General features: G+C 44.0%; 1 protein-coding gene across 2 annotated transcripts in view; it reads right to left on the reverse strand.

The window, feature by feature from the left end:
* Positions 1–22,187, reverse strand: part of KLHL6 (kelch like family member 6) — a 91,967-nt gene that overhangs the window by 59,953 nt on the left and 9,827 nt on the right. For both annotated transcript variants that reach the window (XM_081086376.1, XM_081086375.1), the window contains exon 2: positions 14,831–14,996. In XM_081086376.1, the coding sequence (XP_080942502.1) occupies positions 14,831–14,996 (166 nt within the window). The remainder of the gene's footprint in view (positions 1–14,830; positions 14,997–22,187) is intronic.

The raw sequence follows: 22,187 nt of genomic DNA on the forward strand, positions 1-22,187 counted from the left end.
GGCTATGTTTAAAGAAGCATCTTTCCTTTTAGAGATAATTACTGAAACTCTTGCAGATAAAATAAAAAAGCACTTCACAAAACCACATGTACATTATGATCCTAACTCTGATAAAGAAGATATATAGAATGTAGACCTTAGAACAAAAGACTGAAGGATAATATTCACAGTTGTCAATCTCCCTGTGTATCAGATACCGTAGCACTCATTATGCTGCAGTTACAAACAGCCCCCAAATATCAGGGTCTTACAACAATACATGTTATTTCTCACTCATTCTGCATGTCCTTCACTGGGCTCTTCATTCCAAGACCCAAGACTTTGCAAAAGCCCTTAACTAAAGTAGGCCAGTCTTGTGACAGGAGAAAAAGGATGGCTCTTAGCACTTTTGCTCAGAGGTGGTGCATGCCAGTCATTCTCACTCGCACTGAGCTGACCAGGATAAGTCTTGTGGCAAAATTTGTTGTCAAGGAAACAGTAATCCTCCCACAGAAACTGGTCCCATAGCAATGGACAGTGAATGTGCTATATAAATAAGGCACCCCACTTGCTAATAAGACTATGAGAATTTTTAAATTTTGTTTACTTATATACTTTTTATTTTATTTTTTTAATCCTCACCCAAAGAGTGAGGATATTTTTTCCATTGATTTTTAGAATGGAAGGCGGGGGAGAGAGGGAGAGAGAAACATTGATGTGAGAGAGACACATCAATTGGTTACCTCCCACACTCACCCTGACTCGGAGCAGGGATTGAACCTGCAACCCAGGTACGTGCCCTTGATTAGGAATTGAACCCTCAACCCTCTGGTGTGCAGGCCAGCACTCTAACCACTAAGCAATGCTGGCCAGGGCTATTTATGTACTTTATAAATCTTCCAACATGAATAAGTAACACCATTGCAATGAAAATTAATTTGTAAAATTGACTGGTTTTTGTGACTTATTTTTCAATTATCGTCATCCTCATAATATGAGGCCCATGTGTATATGTAGACTTATACAGCTTACAGAGCACTGTCAAATGCATTATGTTATTTTAATACTCATTTTACAAATGAGGTGTCTCAAATGCATCAGTTCATTCTTATTCATTGCTCTCTGGAACTTACTTTGAACAAGTCCAAGCTCCTATCTCCCCTCCTGTCCACTGGGCCTCTTATAAGGTCAAGTTCTCAATGTTCTTGAGTTGATCAAGTAGCAGAAGATTGGAAAAAGGGAGACACCCAGGGAGGGCTGGTCTGAAGATAGGTGGGAGGATAGACGGGCAGGCCTGCCGAGAAGACAGCTCTAGTGGCAGGACCTGGGGTGGCAGGGTTGTGGGCCAGAGGATGGGGGTGGGCGCAGGACTTAGAGTGGACCGTGTTGACTTAGGTTTTGCCCTTCACTCCAGAGCAATCTAAGGATACACACCCCCGGTTGTGTGGATCATTTCCAATTACAAAATATTGTCTTTCCATATCACATCACATTTTCCAATCGTCGGTTTAGAGAGCACTGCCTGAGGGTCAATGCAGTGCTGAAGAAAGCCTGAATTCTGCTTCAGACCGCCCTGTCTGCTGGTCCCAACCACCTGCAGATCTGCTCCTCGCATGAGCAACTGTGGAAACGGTTGAGACTGAGAATTCTAACACCTGTTCAGTTGTTCGCAGATTTTCAGTTCAAAGAGTAAAAATACACAACTGAGACCAAGCCTCACTGAGCCCTCAGAACATGTAACCAGAGCCCTTTGTGGGCCTCAGCCCGCAGAGACGTCGCTGGGGGCTGAAAGGGAACTCACTTATGTGGTAGCCTCCAGAGCAAAACAGCAGGTACACCAGGCCCGAGTTTGCGTGAGAAGAAGATGATATGAAAACCAAATCAATTTTCTAAATATGTAGACTATGTCTGAGAGGCCACCTAAGAACCTGGTAACAGCAATTGCCTCTGGGGAGAGGTCCTGGTGGCTGGGTTCAGGGTAAAGAGGAAGAATTACTTTTCACTGTTTACCTTTTTGTAGCTCCTCGAATTATGTGCCATGAGGAGGAATTCTCTATTTAAAATAAAGTAACTTTCTCATGAGTAGAGAAAACACTAGAGGGCAAGACATCAAAATGCTAACAGTGGTTATTTCAAATGCAGCTTTGGGAAGTTATCAATTTGTTTTTTAGACTTTGCGGTATAGACCAAGTTTTCTACATTGAGCATGAAGTTGCTTTTAAAATCAGAAATAAATACTGTCTTGCAATTCTCAAGTACACATTGAGATAATAAAATCTTAAAAAAGTAACATAAAGAGAACCTACAACGCGCCAACCCCTTTATCGTAAGTAGCTCACTCACCCTCACAACAACACTATAAAGTAGATAGTTATACCGTTCCTGTTTCATAGATGAGAAAAGCAGATTCAGAAAAGTTAAGTCATTTCCTGAGAGATTTGTAAATAATAACAAGTAGAGCTAAAACTTGAAACTGTCTTATCTGGTTCCAGAAATGCATGTTTTTACATTATTTCAAGCTGCCTCCAGTCAACCAGTGTGTGCGCAGGACGGCAGCTTTGCAGATGCCAAACATCTTAAATGTTCACACCTCTCCGGAGAGCTCCGCTGATCTAATCTGCCCAGATTCGGGCAGGGCTGGCCGACAAGATGCCAGTTCCTGCCCCTGCTTGATGACTACTGAAGAGCAAAGAAGAAAACCAGGAAGGAGAATCGAATCAAGTACCGAAGTTCGCATTTGTAAGAAGCTTTGACCTAAATGTGTCTCTCCCCACTCAGAACCGTGCATTCATCATTCATCCACATGTTCCTTTCCCAAATGTGTACTGAGCACCTATATGCGAGGCTCTCAGCTAGTGCTGGGGGTACAGCGGTGAGCAGAGGGAGACACCGTGCCTGTGCTCACCGGAGCTGACAGGCCAGTGGGAGACGTGAGCAGGAATCAAATAATCACACAGGTATAAAGTTACTGCTGTGATAAATGTCCAGCGACTCACTGCCTGAAGCTGAAGCAAGTCCTACTTCTACCTCCATACACACTCTGACTCTAGGTTGTCACCCAGACTCTCCCTGCTGGAACCACTCCACACTCAGATCTGTCTACTCACTTCTCCAAATATCCCTAAGCTTACCAATCCCCGTGGCTTTCTGTGTTCATGACATTCCCTTGGCCCCGACCAGCTTCTCCCTCATCACTAGTTACTAAAATCCTGTTCTCAATCAGGCAAGTTTGATTCCAGAGTCCTACACACACACACACACACACACACACACACACACACAAAGGACTCAGAATACCTTCCCTCTTAAAGGAGAGAACCTTTAAGATTACCTCAAGAAAGAGGAAGAAATGAGTAGTATAACCATCACCTCATCTACACAGGATGTTTTCTTCATTCAGGGTTAAATCCAGGACCAGTGGGTGGGCTCCAGCGAGTCTCTGAACCCCTCACAAACATTTGTTTGTGCATGTGCCGTTTTTCTGGGAACTGATTTTGCAGGAAACACTGTGAGTTGCTCTCTAGTACCCATCCACCTGAGCACAAAGCCGACACAAGAGGGAGAGCCAGGCTGAGAAAGGACCAGAGAGTCTTACACAGACTGTGCTTGAAGCCTTCCCTGCCTCTGGACATTTTTAATGCTGGGTCAATACTTGTTTAAGAAGAAAGAAGGAGAATAGAAGGAAAGGGAAGTGGGGGGCGGGGAAGTGAAGAGAAAGCCCACCTATTTATGAAGTTCCTTCTCAGAAGCCACTCTTCCTTCATCATTTCTCCCAACCTGGAGTCAATTCCTCCCTCCTCTGTGCTCCATGGGACACCGCACCCACCCTCTTGTGGAGCACCCACTACGTTTCTGCCTGCACTGTGGTCAAGCATCGCAAGGGCAGGCTCTGGGCGGTACTTATGTTTTTCCTTCCAGCATCACCTAGCACAAACTCTGGCAAAAGAAGGGAAAGAGGGGAGAGAGAGAGAGAGAGGAAGAAAATATTTTGCAGATGCCTACTATGTACAAAAATCTGTGGTAGAGAATTTCCCACCCATTATTTTACTGAGTGAATAAATTGTACTTATTACCTAATATATTTTAGCAAGTAATAACGAGACAGATATTAGTGTCACCATTTGTACAGAGACTGAAATAGAGGGTTCCGAGTTAAGTGTGTTGCCCAAGGTCACACAACTGGCAGCAGGTAGAGATGATATGAGACCAGCTAGCTAACTTCACCTGGGGCATTACCCTGCCTATGACTGTTGCATTGTTGCGCAAACACAATTCCAGGAGAGTTTGAAGAGGCCTTATGAGGACAAGGATGAGTGGGGATCTCCAAGCTGCCTACGTTCCCACCCCCCCACTCCCAAATATGCCTCCATAAGCACTTTTAAAGGTGAGGGGTGTAAGGCAGCATCATGTGATCCTAAACCAATGGCTGGGAAGCTGCTGATGCACAGGGCAGTCAAGGGGACAAGTAATTGTTCTGTTTAAAAATAATAATTTTTTTTGTTTTGCTTCTTCATATTCAAGATTGTTTAAGACTTTAGGGCATATTTTCTGTCTCAGCCTGTCCCAGTGGCACATGAACTTGTTTATTAAAGCTGAGAAATGACAGCTAATGGCAACAGACAACCAACTTCCTGTTTGGGGAACATGTGAGCATAAGGTTACAGCCAGGCACCTGACCCTCAAACAAGGAGACTAAAAATACAATCAAAGAAAACCACTTGAGACATGGCTGCAGTTCCTGTGAGAAGTGTCTGCCTCAACGAGAATGCACCCCTGCCCTCTTCACCACCCCTCCTCTGCTTCCCTTCATGCTCTCCACAATGGGGATCCCTGGGGTTCATCAGTGGAATTCCACCTCTCCCCAGAGGTTCCTTCAAATCCACTCCAGAATAACTGAAGTCTTCTTCTGGCCCAAACCGTGTGTAAAGACATTGATATTCTTACCCTTGAACCCCAACAAATCAGTGTATGTGAAAGGGTTTGTAAGCTGAATTTTAATAAAATTCAAATGTACTTGAAAGTGTTTCTGAATTCATTGTAAATTTTTTTGTTCTCAGACATTTTTCTTCTCAGACAATAGATACTAAAAGTAAAGCTATTCTCCTGTCAGTTCTGTGTTGGTGTTAAAGAGGGATCTTCATATGTAAAAACTGTAAATTACCACTTATCCTAATCTTCCATCCTTTATCCTTGCCTCTCCCTCTCTCTCAGGTGGTGCACCCACCTCAGACTGTCAGAATGTGCTCCCCCACACATTACATGCCCTCTGCTCCCTTAAGACTTTCAATCCTTGGTCTAGACTTGGCTGAGAGGTCTGTGGTTCCTGGAAGCTGTAGAGGGTAGGTAGGAAAGGCAGAAGCTAAGACCTGCAAATGGTCCACTCACTAAGGTGGGGCTGGTGCTGAGGGACTGAGGCAACTACAGAGGTGAAGTGACCCAGAATAGGAATCAGAGGAAAAGAAAAGGGGGAAGTGCCCAAGGTTGTAGCAACATGGATTTTCATTACAACTAAAACTGCCCCATCCCACTTCCTGAATTCCACAACCTATGGGCAGCAGCCAGGCATCCCAGGCTCACTCACCAGGGAAGGATGGTGGGGTAGACAACAGAAGACAACTACAATTTTGAGTTTCTAAATACACTTGCAGAACTTATACTATAAAAATAGTTTGAAACATCAATTAGTGGTAATATCTGGGCCCTTTGAGTTTCTTTTTTTTTTTTCTTAAATATATATTTTATTGATTTTTTACAGAGAGGAAGGGAGAGGGATAGAGAGTTAGAAACATCGATGAGAGAGAAACATCGATCAGCTGCCTCCTGCACACCCCCTACTGGGGATGTGCCTGCAACCAAGGTACATGCCCTTGACTGGAATCGAACCTGGGACCCTTCAGTCCACAGGCTGATGCTCTATCCACTGAGCCAAACCAGCTAGGGCTGATTTTCAAAAGCCAGAATCCTAAGTTATAAAGTTTATGCCAAAACAGTAGAAGTAGAAGTGTGGAAGGTAATGTAAGTCAGCTTTTCCCCCATGGGAGGAGTTAACAATTCCCAGACCCGGATGAGAGGGGAGAAAGAGTCTAGTAATAGAGTGAGAAACAGGTGTGGGTCCCTGACATGAGGTCCTGCCTCCCAATTCAGGCCAAAATTCCAGAGTTAGGGGGATGCTAAAAGCCCCTGAAGGCTGTGGATTTCACGATAAAAGAATGTATGTCTCCACTGCTGAGATGGAATCAGAATGCAGCAGTACCACATAGCAGCAGCAGAAGATAATCTGGGGTGTGCTATTTTGAGACAAAGGAGGCCTGTGGTAGTCGCTCCAGATTAGCACAGGAGAGTAAATGGAAGTTCCTTGGGTGTCCCTGAGAGGGGCTCAGAAGTAGCTGAGAGGATTAGCAGACCCAAAGAAGCCTTACAAAAGGACAAAGAGAATACCAAGTGATCAATAAGGACTGATGGCCAGAACCAGGTGGGACTAAGGACTTTCCGTTGATGCCAATGGGGAAGGGGTCAATGACCAGAGACTGATGGGAACACAGACACTGCAGCATGAACCAATAATAGAAATGACCATGGTAAGCCTGGGCCAAATGCCTCTTTCTATGCTGTCCTGGCACTATGTAAATGCCCCCGGAAACACAGAAGCGACCCGAATCTTGAACTGATTGAGTTTTCTGGAAGTGAGATGTCATTAAGTTAACTACAATTTCTGCTGCTGGTACAATGGGAAGCTCAGGATAAAGATTAAATTTAATGTTAGAAAAATAATGGGTTAAATCACACTTTTTTGCATACCTGAGTTTTGTAGCCTAAGAGTTAGACCCTCTGCACTAACTAGACCTCAAGAATAATATGAAATTCGAAAACAGGCTTAGCTCGTCCATGGCGACAGAGGCTAGAGCAGTAGTTCCCCTTGGGGAGTCCTGCTTGGGGCAAGGCACAAGAAAGCGATCTGGGAGGCCAGAATGTTCTAGATCGGGGTGGTGGTTACATGAGTGTACACACGTGTAAAAAAAATCACCAAACTGTACACTTAGATGTCTGCATTTTATTGAATGTAAGTTATATCTAAAAATAAAAAGCAAACATGGAGATCAAACACAGAAATGTAAAGTTAACAGAGACATTGTGGGCAGCAGTAGGCTCACTGTGACACCTGGTCACCCCAAGTCTCCAAGGTTCCCCAGAGGGAATCGGGCCTGAAGGGTAGCAGCTGTGCCGTCGTGCCTCCTGACACACTCCCACCGAGCACCACTGGTTCCCACTGGGCAGCCCCCTCTGAAGGCCCCACTGCCTTCAGGATCGTGCCTTGTCTCAGGCCTCAACCTGAAGGGTGGTTTGCATAGTGGAGAACACACAGGCTACACATGAGCAGACAGGAGTTTACTCAGGCTCTTATCACACTGGCCATGAAACCTGGAGCACTTACTTAATATTGCTGAATCTTACTTCCCTCATCCAGAGATTGGAGGTAAAAATACCTACCTCGGGTTACATAAGATAGTATAGGCAAAATAGTTGTCACATAGTGAATGCTCTAAAAGGGCACTGTCACTGCTCTGTGGACTGAGGAGATTAACCCTGGTTGCTCAACACTCACAGTCACCACACAGCAACAACGTTGGTTGACAAAGTGTGTGTGGGAGAGGGTGCATCAGATAGGCAACAGGTTGGTTCTATCTTTTTTTTTTTCAGTTTTATTGCTTAAAGTATTACAAAGGCTATTACATATGTCTCCTTTTTACCCCCACCCTGATTCTATCTTGATGATACTTAAGAAATAGTTGGGCTGGTTTCTTGCCTAAATTAACTGGCTATTCCAATGTTCATAAATCTAGGTGTCCCTGTCAATGACAAGAGAAGTTCATCTGTACCTTACAGTAATGGGACCTACTTTTTGCTAGGTGCTTGGCACTTAGTTGGTACCTAAAAATGAAGCAATTATTAGTATTACCCTGTGGACTACTTCCTCCTCTACTCACCCATGACATTTCCAAGAGCCAGGATTGGCTTCTTAGTGTCCTCTTACCAGTAAAGGAGGTAAGGTAAAATTTTTGTTGGGGTCTTGATTAGTTTCTGAGGTCGTCTTCAGCTAGTGATGAATAAGAGAAGCACATGTATACATTGACTCAACAAATATTTATGTACTCTCGGTATCGAGGAAGCCAAGAAGCCAACACAAGCCATTGGCCACTGACCTCATGGCTTCCTCATCCATATAGGTTTCACCACCATTCATCCTGTCATCAGCAAAAGAAATATGAAAATAAGCAACGCCAGGATCTTCACTAAAGTCTCCACAAACTGCTACCGTGATGAAAATTAGGTCCCCACCTCAGAGGGTGTTATGGAGGCACCGTATGGGGCTCCTTAGGCCCAGGCCAGGTGACCAGGCTCCCACTCCGGCATCCCTCTTTCTTTTCTCATGTTGGCCCTTGGGACTCAGCCTGATCTACTTTTTTCTTCTAAGCTCCTTCTTCTAACCAGCTGCTCTGTATCTTAGGGATCCTTCTACCTCAAGACTAAATGTAAGCTGAGTGTGGTTTCCCTGACATCACATCTTTTTGCTGCCCTGCAAATAAGCTCAAGAGCCCTTATTCTTTTATGAGGGTTTTTATAATATTTTTAATTGATTTTAGAGAGCGGAAGGCAGGGAGAGAGAAAGAGAGAGAGAGAGAGAGAGAGAGAGAGAGAGAGAGAGAGAGAAACATTTGTAAGAGAGAAACATGGATCGGCTGTCTCCCACATGTGTCCCAACCAGGGATTGAACCCGAAACCCTGGTAAGTGCCCTGACCTGGAATTGAACCCACAGTCCTTTGGTGTATGGGACAGACATTCCAACCAACTGAGCTATACCAGCCAGGGCTCATTTTTTTTTTAAGAGTTTTTAATAGTAAACTTGGCAATGTTCCCCACGATTGAGAATGATTTTGCCAAGTTTTTATAGTCATTGTCCCAGGTCTATAGTTTCTGACTACCTTGCTTATTTGGGACTCATAAGCCTGAAGGTCCAGTTAAGGCAAGGAGGCCCTTTGCTTCCCTGAAGCCTTGTTGGGTGACGTTTATCTCACAGTCCCTGCCTCAAATGTGCCCTTTCCTCTTAGGGCTTCTCTTACTTTTACCTTTCCAAAAGCTACTTAGAGAAAATACATTTCTCCCCATAGTTGGCCAATACATTATGGTCAGATTACTGAAAAATTCCTCTAGTGGACAGATCATTCAGTACCTGCCACAATCTATCCTCCTAAAAGATAGATACTGTCCCACCCCTGCCATAGCTGATTGGACCAAGGCCCCTGACCCAAGGACCATCAGTCTGTTAACAGGCCAGCAACTCATGAAGTTGTCTCGTATGAAAAGCTCTTTTCAAACAGCGAAAGTGGTGATCGGCTGGGTCAACAGACTTCTCTCTTTCTGGATGGGAGAGAAGCAATCAGTGCATAACAGAAAGAGGCCTGAAAAGAAAAGCAGAAAATGAGGGAGAGGCTGAGTCACACCAAAGGTATGAAAATTAAGAAACCTTTACTACTGGATGCGTGGAGAACACCAAGATAATCGGACTCCCATGGATTTCAGCTTCTGTGGACGTTCTAAAATGACAAGATAAAATGCCAACTCTAACACACTTTTCTCTACCTGTAATTCTGAGTTACTGAAACGACAGCACAGTCCCGTTCATTGCACTATTCATGTATCATGTGAATGTGATAAAATAAACTTTAAATAATGGTTTCTTATCATCCTAATTCAGGAAAAAAAACAAAGATCTAGGGGTGGTTTAGAGAAATGTCTCCATAGTTCAGTGTCAGCTTATTTTATCCCAGAAAAAAAAGCTGTCCAAAGTAAGGTAAAAATTAACTCACAAATGATGGGAAGAAACCTCCATTTAATATCTATTACATATCAGGTACTTTACAAATATCACCTCATTTAATCCAAATAATATCTCTACCTGATAAGGTAGCTATTCTTATCATCCTAACTTTACAAATGAGAAAATGAGGCTTAAAAAATCTAAGTAACTTGTCCACAGCCATACAGCAAATAAGTGACTAAATAGGAAGTTAAGCCCAGGTTCTTATCACTGAAACCCATGTTCTTTCCACTCTGCACTCTGTCTTATAAGAAACTATTACAGATAGCAGCATATTTCATGTCTAAAGAGACCCCAGCAACATTATACAGCCATTGCAAGAACAGGCAGCTCTACACATACTAACCTGTAACAATCTCCAAAATATACTCTGAAGCCAAAAACAAACAAACAAACAAAAAAACAAGTTGCAAAACCAAGTATATAGTCTGCTAACATTTATATTTCAAAAATGGAGGCAATGAATAAGAGTGATCCGCACATGTATACGGGTATGTGCGTGGAATAAAAAGGACAGTAAGACTGCAAACAGTGAAGAAATCTTTCACTATCTCCCCTTTTGTGTCTCTGAATTTGGAACAGAGATGCGGTTTTTTGTTTGTTTGTTTTAAAAATATATTTTATTGATTTTTTACAGAGAGGAAAGGAGAGAGAAAGAGAGTTAGAAACATCGATCAGCTGCCTCCTGCACATCTCCCACTGGGGATGTGCCTGCAACCCAGGTACATGCCCTTGACCAGAATCGAACCCGGGATCCTTCAGTCCGCAGGCCGACGCTCTATCCACTGAGCCAAACCGGTTCTGGCCAGAGATGTGTTTTATCTATCCAAAAATAAATAAATTTTTAAAACCACAAAGTGATTTCAACAACCCAGGAACTTCTATCCCTTATGGTACCGTCAAGTATGAAAATATTCCCGGTTTTCTATGGCTGAGACTTCAAAGCAAAGTCTAGAAGCAAGAGAAATCAGAAAGTGGGTTAACTAGATATCCAGAAGCCCACAGCATTCTTCTTGTATTTTCATAAAAATTAACACTTACAAGAAAATGAATAAAATGGCCGCAGAGAGAAATGTGTCATTTTTTGCCTGGAAAGTGAACAAGCTTTGGAAAGATCTGAGGTGAAGGATTACCAGAAATGGGGAATCAACAATAACCAGAGCTGGCTCTGTCTCTCATCTGTCTCTGTCCTCCCCTCCCACCTTGCTCGTTAAGTCTAAACTCTCCACTGAAGCTCACCACTTGGGAGAAAATGAAAAGAAGAGGAAGAAAACAAGGAAGAAAAAACAACTTTATACCAAAATAATTTCCAGATATAGAAACGATTTAAATATTGAAGCTATAGATAAAACAAAACTAAAAGAAATTATAAGTGATTAAACATATAGTCAAGCAAGGGGGAAGATCTTTTTACACATGCACACCAATGGCACAAATCATCAAGTAAATGATTAATTGTTTCAACTCAACACCAGTTTTTAACTTTTCTACATAAAAAGCTATAACTAAAACTATGAGTTAAATGGCCAATGGAAAATATTTGCAATGTTATTATGAAAGATTACAGTGTTTACTACCTAAAGAGCTCTCATAGCCTCTTGAAAAACTATCCAAAACTGAAAGGAGAACAAGAAACAGAAGCATAAACTCCATCCTCAATGAAACCAGGAGACACAGTAACCCCAAACCACAGACTATGAAGACTGGTGAGTGACTTTGCTGAGAGGACCAATAGAGGAACCAATTTGTCCCTCAGAACCCCCCCCAAAAAAGCAGGGATATTAAAGTCCCAAGGAGCCAGAAAGGGTAGGTGGGGGCTGATAAAAGGATGTCAGTTTAAGAAGTTAAGCCTCCTGGTCCTTCTCCTCACCTCTTATAGTCTAACAACTCCCACTCTCCCTTCCCCTGGACAAGAAGAGTTATCCTCAGGAGAAACTACATCAGAGAGGTTCTAGACTCAGGAATACCAGAAACATCTGACTTAACGTAAGGAGGTTAAGTAAAGATTTGCACATACAGCCACCCTTACACACCCAGTCAAGAGCATATGTAGCTAACAAATATCCCCTAGGCAGGAGAATGAAGATCCTTATCTGGAGAAAATGAACAATCCTAGGAGCAGTTCAACAGATATTGACATTGAGGGATCGCCAATTTAAAAAACTGGCAGGTCACCTGATAACCCTGGTAAAACTCTCTAGTCTACCAGCCTCCCATCCTGCTTCATGTGCACTGAGCTTCAAACCAGCATGTTAAGGCTTCAATCTTAAAGATGAACAGCCAAGGATAAAATCATCAAAAGGATATTTGAAGAAACCCTCTCTAGCTGTTGAATGGTGCCCCCTCCCCCCCCAAAAAAAGATATGTGCATGTCATAGTCCCCAAAACCTATAAATATTGCCTTATATGGCAAAATAGTATGATTAAGTTGAGGAACTTAGGAGGAGTTTATCTGGTGGCTTCTAAATGCAATCACATGTGTCTTTATCAAATATAGACACACAAAAGAGAAGACACGCAGAAGAGGAGAAGGCAATGGGACCATGAATGCGGAGATTAGAGTGGTGTGGCCACAGTGAAGGGAGGCCAGCAGCCAGCAGAAACTGGAAGAGGCAAAGAACAGATTCTCCCCTAGAGTCTCCAAAAGGAGTATAGCCCTGCTGACCCCTTGATTTTGAACGTCTGGCCTCCAGAACCGTGAGAGAATAAACTTCTATTGTTTTAAGGCACCCAGTTTGTGGTCATTTGTTATGGTAGCAACATAACAGAAAACCGATACACCCTCTAAGGTGAAAGTTGGAGACCTAAACAAGCAAGCTGCCATATTCCCTCAAAATAGGAGGGGATTGTAGGTAACTTTACATTCCTTTTGTTTATATGCATTTCTGATTTTTCTGAAATGAGTTTTAATGTTATTGAAATTTAAAATTATTAAAAACTACATTTGAGGGGGGGGGGGATCTATTTCCTTAGCCTACCATCATACAGGAATTCCTTTCAACCAGTGGGAAAACAGGAGACCTGGTTACTAGCCCCAACGTTGTCACTCAAGGCACATAGTAAGTGCTCAAAAAATTTGTGTTCATTGAGCATCTATTTTGGTGTCAGATGCTATACTTGAAGCCACAAATGCTATTACTATTATTATTGTCAGTGTTACCTGTCCATCTTTGGATGTCAGCAATCCTCTCTGGGCCCTAGGAAAGGAGATTAGCATGAAGATGACAATGGCAGCTGTGGCCGGATTGAAAAATGGTGAATGGGGTGATTCTGCTCGAGGTTACTGGCCATTTGGAGGGAACCTTCTATTAAAATTGCCTTTTAATAGAATGTTCAGAAAAAGCATAAAAGCTGTACTCGCTAGAGGCCTCTCCATGACATGGAAGGAATTTCCCCCAAGTCAGATTGTTGGAGAGTTGGGTGGAGGCGATGAGGTGAGGGTACTGAGCGTCAAGTTGCTGAACTCCTCCTCCACATAACAAGGGGTGTTTTCCTAACAATCAGAAACCTGAGTGTGTAAGCAGGTAAGGACAGACAACAGGTGAGGGACTGAGGGTGTGGGTAGCAACTAATGTGGAGATACCACCAGGTAAGGTGTGACCAGCCTTGCTGGAAGTAATTTTCTCTGTATCTTTAAAGTTCCCCGAGGTAAATGAGACAATAAAATTGGCTGCACTGACCCAAGCCATTCCTCAGAATTCGTCAAGGCTGATTTTGCTCCCTCTTTCCCCTCTTTCTTCCTTGCTGGTCTTCATAAGCCCTGCACAGTCCCCAGCCTCATCCAAGATAATCCCACTGCCCATGGTCTTGACCTTGGACTCCTCATTCCTTCCCTTCCCAGACTTTGTTTTCTGTTCCCCTCAATTGCTGACCTAGTGATGATCCAAGAGGATGTTACCACCTAAAGTCCCAAACCATGGACAAGACCTGACCTGGCCTGTCCCTGGATTTATCATAAAAATCATCTTCAGCCCTAGCCATTTTGGCTCAGTGGATAGAGCGTCAGCCAAAGAGTCCCGGTTTGATTCCAGTCAAGGGCATGTACCACGGTTACACGCCCCTCCTCTGCCCGGGCCCTGGGCGCAGGAGGCAACCAATCAATGTGTTTCTCTCACTTTAATGTTTCTCTCTGTCTTTCCCTCTCTCTTCTACTCTCTCTAAAAATCAATGGAAAAATATCCTCGGGTGAGGATTAAAAAAACCATCTTCAGTGAGATGATCTCTGTTGTAATCCAATGGGACCAAGTTCAAAGTATAATCTTAGACCTAGGCAAAGTTGGTTACCTGGGGATAGGAGCCCTGTGGTAATTGTGGATACAATTGACATCATCTATAGGTCTAATTATTCTGTGAATTAAATATAGTAATCCAATTATAAAATTGGATTGAAACAAACATAGCCAAATGCCAATAATGAAACTTAAGTCTGAGGGCTCTCTATCTCATCTTCTTTTATACCCCTCATGAGAGGTGCTCTTCTTTCACACCCACCACAAAGCGCTGACCAGTCAGGGTTTTGCTTTCTCCAGAATCTACACACTCCTCCTCAAGAGGCTGCATGGGGTGGTGGCAAGCATGTAGTCTATGGACTCAGAGAGCCCAGGGCTCAAATCCTAGCCTTGTCACTTATCAATTTGTCTTACTTTCCCCACCCATAAAGTTGTGCTAAGGCTTAGAAGTTACGTATATGAACTGGTGACTTCAAGGCCCGGCTCCAATTGGGCTTCTGTAAAGTATAGGCATTGATCCTGGAGTCAGGAACCGAGTGTAGGTATTAGACACCAAGCTCCCCTGGTTTCATTGCATTAAGGAGTCACTGCCTCATCTCACCAAAGAGGCATCTTCTGACTTTCAAGTAAGCACAGGCCCAGCTAATTATGCGTGTGTGTCCCAGGTGCAGGACCGGGAGCCAGTCCAGGCAGGCCTCTGGGGAAACATGCAGAAGAGAGCACTGAGCCTGTTTGTTCCCTCACCTGGAAGAGGTTAGCCGCTTCCAGGACCCGCTGGACGTTCTGCTTGGTGATCAGCGCCTTGCTGGTGTAGGTGTAGTCCAGGAGCGTGTGCATGGTCTCAGCATCGACTCCTTTGATAATGATCCTCTTCTCATACTTTTCCTTTAAGTCATTGCAGAACATGGCCCTGGAGGAGAGACATGAGAATGTAAGTCCCACTGCAACCCTTGGTTCCAGGACTGTAAAGACCCCCCTTCAGACCTGTCTGTCCCATGGAACAGATTAACAAAGTCATGCAGATGGGATCCTAATCTAATAGGATTGGTGTCATTATCAAAAGAGGAAGAGAGACCAAAACTCTCTCTCTGCCATGTGAGCACACAGTGGGCATCCATAAGCCAGGATGGGAGTCTTCACAAAAACAGACCATGCTGGCTGGCACCATGATCTTGGACTCCTAGCCTCTAAAATTATGAGAACAGGTGCCACTATCTTCCAGCCACGTCGCTGAAATTGGAAGGTCCCAAAGTGGAGCCCTGGTGATGGAATGTACATCCCAAAACTGGAAATCACTCATCAGTTCAAATTACTTGACTAGCCTACTTTTGAACCTTTTATTTTAGTTAATGAGATCTTCTCCCTCGGGTTCCCTCTGTCCTTCTTCCTCCATCCTTATCAGCAATAATCCGTTACCCTTCTCTCTTCCCTCCTCTTCTCTCTTTCCTTCTCTCTTTCTTTCTTTTGCCCCCCTTATATTTATTATTATATTATATTATTATTATTAAATTATTATTATTATTATTTTAATCCTCACCCAAGGATTTTTTCCACTGATTTTTAGAGAGAGTGGAAGAGAGAGGAAAAGACAGAGAGAAACATTGATGTGAGAGAAACACATCGGTTGGTTGTCTCCTGCATGAACCCCGACCAGGGCCTGGGCCGGGAGAAGCCTACAACTGAGGTACGTGCCCTTGATGGGACCCTTTGCTCTATCCACTGAGCCAAACTAGCTCTCTTTCCTTCCCTCTTTCTCCTCACAGACTGTGATAATATGAAAAAAAAGAGATGTGAATTCTGAAATGTTAACAAACCCCAGCCTGGAACCAGAGGTGCGGTGATGTCATTTGGACCAATGGCCACTCTCTTCAGCCATAAATCCTCTTGGCCAGAGGGGCACAGAGCTGTCTACAGAAGCACACACCTTTTAAAGTGATGTCATGTAGGACCTACCTTGCTGTCTCCTCATTCCATAAAGAACCCTGCCATCAAAGCAACCACACAATTCCTTCCCAGCCAGCTCAGCCTGCCTTCCCGGGAGGCACTGGACAAGTTCACTCCCCAAGCCTCCTCTGTTTGAGTTTGTAGAGCAGCATGGCCCAATAGAAACACAATGAGAGCCATATGTGCCATTTTAAATTTTCCAGTAATTTTATTTTTTTAAGTAAAAAGAAGTAAAATTAATTTTAATAGCCTTTATTTAATATACCTCAAATATTATCATTTCAACATGCAATAAATATTTTAAAATTATTAATGAGATAATTTACATTCTTTTTTTCATACTAAGTCTTCAAAATCCTTCATGTATATTTTATTCTTAAAATACATCTCAATTCAGACCAGCCATGATACAAATGCTTAGTGGCCACATGTGACTAGTGGCTATAGTATTAGATGGTGCAGCTGTAGAGCACCAATCCTGAACTCTGGGGTTGAGACACCCGGATCTGCAATCATGTCAGAGGGCAAAGTGTATGTCACCCGCATGAATGCCATGTATGTGAATATATGAGAAACAGGACATTTAGCAGGAAAGGGTGGGCAGTGATGATGAGGTCAAATGAAGGGTCTTATCACTGAGGCACATGTCGCCAGAGTCCCACCAAGATGAAATTTAGAAAGGCTACTTCACCTAGGTTGTGGTTTTAAGGTTAGTGAAAGTTGAATTTCATTGAATGTGTATAATCTCAAACATTCCAATGAAAACTGGAAAAGTCTAATAGGGAGGTGTTTTAATATTAAATGAGGTAGATATGTAAATTGTCTAATTCAGTGCCTTGAGCTCTGAAGGGCTCTTAAAGGAAGCCTTTCCCATGTGATACAATTACTGGGGTCATCTGGACTCTTGCTCGGGCTGTCACCCAGACCCAGCTTCTGAATTCTCTCTTGGACTCAGTCACTGAGTAAGATCTTGCCCCAGCTCAGCCCATACCTAACTGGGTCCCCCAGGAGCCAACCTTTGTGAGCTAGTGATGTTTTAGGGGCATGAGGGAGTAGGACTGGGGAGAGGATGAGAACAAGCAAGACAAATGTTGTATAGAAAGTCATATTATTTTTTTAATATGTTTTTATTGATTTTAGAGAGAGAGAGGGATAAAGAGATATAAACATCAATGAGAGAGAGACGTCGATCAGCTGCTTCCTACAAGCCTCTCCCTCCCCCACCAATTAGGGATTGAGCCCAAAACCTGGGCATGTGCCCTGACGGGGAATCAAACTGGGGACCTCTTGGTTCATGGGTCGACACTCAACCACTGAGCCACACCAGCTGGGCTAGAAAGTCATTTTATTCTACAGGGAACCACTGAAGAATACAATCCAGAGCTGTTCCGACAAGAGGCAAAGAAGCTGGACAGACTGTGCTATACCAGCACCTGCCGGCAGTCTCAGTTGAGGAGGTAAATTCTCAGCACTTCTGGTTTTCAGTGGGTGAGTGTTCATGTGCACAAGCAAAGGGGCTCTGGGAGCCTCGGGTGCAGTACTGGCTGGTAGCAGGTGGAGAGGGGGCTGTGGTCTGGTCTAGGCTCTGATGCTAACTCACTGTGTGACTTTGTACAAGTGAGCAAACCTCAGTTTCCTCCTCTGTGACACGGTTTAATAATAGTCCCTATGCCAGAGTTGTTAGAAAGAATAAGTAAGATAATGTACACCAAGTACCCAACACTCACTAAGCGAAGGCATTTCGGACCAGATGAGAGGATTCTTGGCAGGCTGGTGAGGGATTCTTGGGGCAGGTGGGTCAATCACATTCTGACTTGCAACCCTCGATGCCCAAGTCCAGGCCAGTAAGTGGGTATCAGTCATTGCACTGCTGCCCACCACCCATCCAGAGTAGAGTTAGGTACAGGCTGCACACACACTGGTCTAGAAACATTAGCTTGGTGCCAGGCACATAGAATCTCATTAGATGTTCCTGGAAGAGAGAGGAAGGAAGTGCCCTAAAGATAGTCCCTCTCGGAGCTCCAGTGGCGCAATCGGTTAGCGCGCGGTACTTATAAGATAGTCCCTCTCTTGCCTGCTTTAGCTCCCAAAGAGCATTTCTCTGCTCTCCTCTGAGACTTTTTCACTGATTTTCTGCCACTTAAATACACTCTCCTGGGCCACAAGCATCAGGCTGAACATAGATAAGGCGAAACTAAGGAGAAATGTGTGTATTTCTCATGGACCAAACTCTGTGGCCTCTGCCACTCTCCCAGGAGATCCATGGAAACACTTTGGCAAAGTTGGGACCCCATGAAATGTGCATAACCTGGGCAAGGTGGGCCACCCCTAAGTTCCCCTTTAACAGCAGTAATCTTTTACATTTATGTGTATAGCACTTTGTAGGGCAAACAACATTATTTTCTTTGAATATTACACCCATTTTGTAGGTGATAGACTGAGGTAGAAATTACTAGTAAGTAAATTGCCCAAGACATTACAGGTTGTCAGCAATAAAATGGGGGCCAGAGCCTAGGACTCTGGGCTCTTCGTCTGGAGTTCAACAGCGCATGAAACTAAGAAAATCAGCAGGAGTTCAAGGTCATCTTTAGGGGTCAACTGAGTTTCAGCACTGAGTGAACCAGACCAAGCTTTGCTCTCTGAGAACACAGCTGAGTTAGTTGCTGACCATTTTCCCCTTAGCTTATACACGATATAAGTAAAAATTTTTGTGCAATAAAAATTGTAGGGAGTGGCTATAGGGTCAAGCCTCAGACTGACCTGAGGCAGAGCCACATACAAGTCCCAGCTGGGAGGGCAGAGCCCTTCTAGCACAATTAAGCTTGACCTTACAGTCCTCCCTTGTTATTAGGTAGCTATTGGGCTGTGGGAGGTGCAGCAAGTGCTGCCAAAAAAAGGCTTGAGTAATGAAATAGATTTGAAACTCACAAGAACATTGTAAACATGTTGACCACTCCCCTTGCTTTGCTTTGTGTGATCTGACTATAAAATAAAGCTTCCGCTTACAGGCTGGGTCACTGTTTCCTCATCCAGGCAGTGATCCACCTGATCCCGACTGTATTCTCTTGTCCGTCTTCTTTAATCTTTCACTGCCCTTCCTCAGGTTCACCCTTGGCCATGCTGGATGCGGTTCAAAAAATACTTTCTAGCCAGACACTGACCAATTCCCATGAGACTCTTGTAAAACAGAGGTAGCTATTAAAATCCTCATTTCACAGTAGAAACAGTCTTGAAGTAGGAAGCCAGTTGCCCAATACTTGAGTCAGCTCAGACCCCAAAATAGAGCTTGAGCGAGTGAGCTTCTCTCCTACAACAGCCATGAAGGCATCGCAGGGCCCCAAACACTGCCTGGGTCACACTGCCCTCTGAGCTCTGCAGGCCTCACTTCTTATCTCATCCAGATATCACCTCCTCAGAGCAGGCCTCACTGATACTGCCCCCATCTAAATAGTCACTCCCCAACATCTTCATCTCCTTTGTTTTTCTTTATAACCTTGTCATAACTTGAAATTATATTACATATCTGTTTGTTAACTAGTTTAATTATTGTCTCCCACTAGAATGTAAGCTGAGTGAAGACATGGGTGCCATGCTCACTACTGCATCACAGGGGTTAGAACAGGCCCTGTAATCTAGTAGGAATTCAGTAAATATTCAGGGGGGAAATGAATAACTGAATAAATAAATTAATAAGTGAATGAATAAATGAATGAACTTGTCTTTCCTAGCCCATGGGTGTTTGATTGTGACAAGAATCTGCACCTCCAAAAATGAGCAAACCCCCTTTGAAGGATGAGACTGAGCGGGCCTGCCTCCTGTGCTCTCCACCCCCACAGAGAACTTGCATCACACCTTCAGGTCCAAGACCTGAATATTGAAGAAGACACGCCCAAACTGGAACATTCCACTTACAACTTTGATGAGTTCTCTATGCTCCTGCAGTTCCTAATGTCACCAGTTCAGAATTTTTCTCCCAGCCCAAATGCCCTATGGCTCACCCTCCCCACGCTTCCAAACCTGCCTCTGAAGTCTCTGCCTCCTCTACCTCTAACCCCACCACAGTCCTAAAAACCAATACCCACCTCCACCACCTCCACTATCTCATTCCTAAACTGGCTCCACCAGTGTTTTCCCCTGCTCTGTTCTTCCTCCCAGCCCTTTACCATCCCAGGGGAACTAACTCCTCTGCATCAGAGACATATTCTGGGTTGGAGTGGCTGTGACATTGTTTGCAAACTGGGTTAAATTCTACTTAAGAATATGTGTCCTTAGGTATACAAATGGTTAAAATTTTTTAATTAATGTGCTGCTTAATGAACACTATCATTAAGAAAGGATTATTGGATATAAACCTAATGTGAAAAACCGATCGAAAGGGTTTTCACTGCAAAGAAAGCAAGGAGTCAGCAGATGCAAGGGTGACCTACCATGGACTGACATCATTGTCTATGATCCCAGCACCTCTAAGCTGAAAGCTGGGACTACAATTTTATTAAGCTCACCAAAACCCCACTCATAATTTGTTTGCAAACCAAAATTTAAGAACCATTGCCCTACAGAGAGATCACCTCACTTCCTAACACAAGGGCCCCTTGGCTCACCCTGAGAATGAGGGAATTAGACAAAGGTCCAGGTCAAGGGAACAACTGACAGGGGACTGACATGCCCTTGAAAGCTCTGCCTCCCTGTGGATTGTCCCTTTTGTCTTCTGAGATTCACTCCTCCTAACATTTCACCAGGCCTAGGGCTGCATCACAAATTGTAGGGAGTGGGGACCAGGGAGGTTCAGATGGAAGCAGACCTTGTCCTGGCCTCTTAAGTCTTTCTCTAGCTTGGCTGCATAGACAGAACCCCTTCAGCTTATATTCAAATAACATAGTTCATTAGAGCTAGTTCTGAAACAGGATGACATGCCAAAGCCTTATTAGTAATAGTGTGCAATTCTGTTCTTACCGGCCGTGCACATGCAAATTCCATACCCTTGGAGGGTGCCTTCAGAAAAGCATTTAGGGGTTCATGGCCATCTCACTTTCCACTCCAGAGACATGACTAACAGCACTCTGCCCTCTCTCTCCAGGGCCTGGAGGCAGCCCCTTGAACCCCAACTGCTGGCTGAGTCTTTGCTCCAAACTGAGAGGAGCTGGAACTCCAGAGCTGCCCCCACCTGACTCTAAACACCATCAGACCTCTAAAGAACTGCCTTCTGCCAAGTTCCTTGCCCAACTTCACCATCCTTCAAGGACACCGCTCATGCACCTTGTGGGGATCAGAACTCCAGCCATGTTCCTATAGAACCAGAGTCCCTCCCACCCACTGGCCTATTGCTGAAGCTTCAGCATGCCATGTAACTCAGCCCATCCAAGTTTATGAGAGAAAGCAGGGCTTGTTCTATCCTGCAAGCCCAGGATAGAACATCAATCACAACAAAGCTTGTGGTTAGGATTCCACAATGATTCAGCCACAAAGATATATGGGCACCTCTTGTTTTGCCTGCCTGACGTTTTCCTCATTGTTCAGTGGGAGCACTCAGAGTTTCCTTTGGGAACTATCCCTCCTCCAATATCAGTCTGGGGAGTTTAAATGGAGCTTGCCCCATTTCTTAGACCATGGGTGAGCATGGTCCAAGTCACATATTATGCCTCCCAAGCCAAAGTGATTGAGTCATGTTTGGGCACAGGAAAAAGCTGGTCCAAGTGAGGCCAATTTTAGAACTTTCTCTGGAATTATTGGGAAAGAGAAGCTCTCTTCCCACTGGAGTCGCTGAGCTGGGAGAAATAAAAGCCTAGAGCTGCTGAACCTCTTCCTGCCTCCCTGGGTGGGGACCCTCCCTGGGAGAGAACAACACAGAGGGAAGGAGAGCCAAGAGATGGAGAGAGAAACTGAGTCCTGGTGACATTATTTGAGTACAAGGATCCAATTAGGCCTGAAACCAATACTCCTGGACATTTAAATTAGGTGAGCAAATAATTGTTTTAATTCTTAAACCAGTTTGATCTGAGTATCTGCCCTTTGCAATGCAGAATCCTGACTGACACACCTGACAAGAGAAGCCCTGAACAACAAATGGGCCTACATGCCAAAGAAGATTGTCTAAAAAGTGCCAGGAAAAGAAATGTTAAAATACTCTCAATGTTGGCATATAAGGCCCTTCACCGTC

The sequence above is a fragment of the Myotis nattereri genome, assembly GCF_964212035.1.
Source record: "Myotis nattereri genome assembly, chromosome: 3".
NCBI lineage: Eukaryota > Metazoa > Chordata > Mammalia > Chiroptera > Vespertilionidae > Myotis > Myotis nattereri.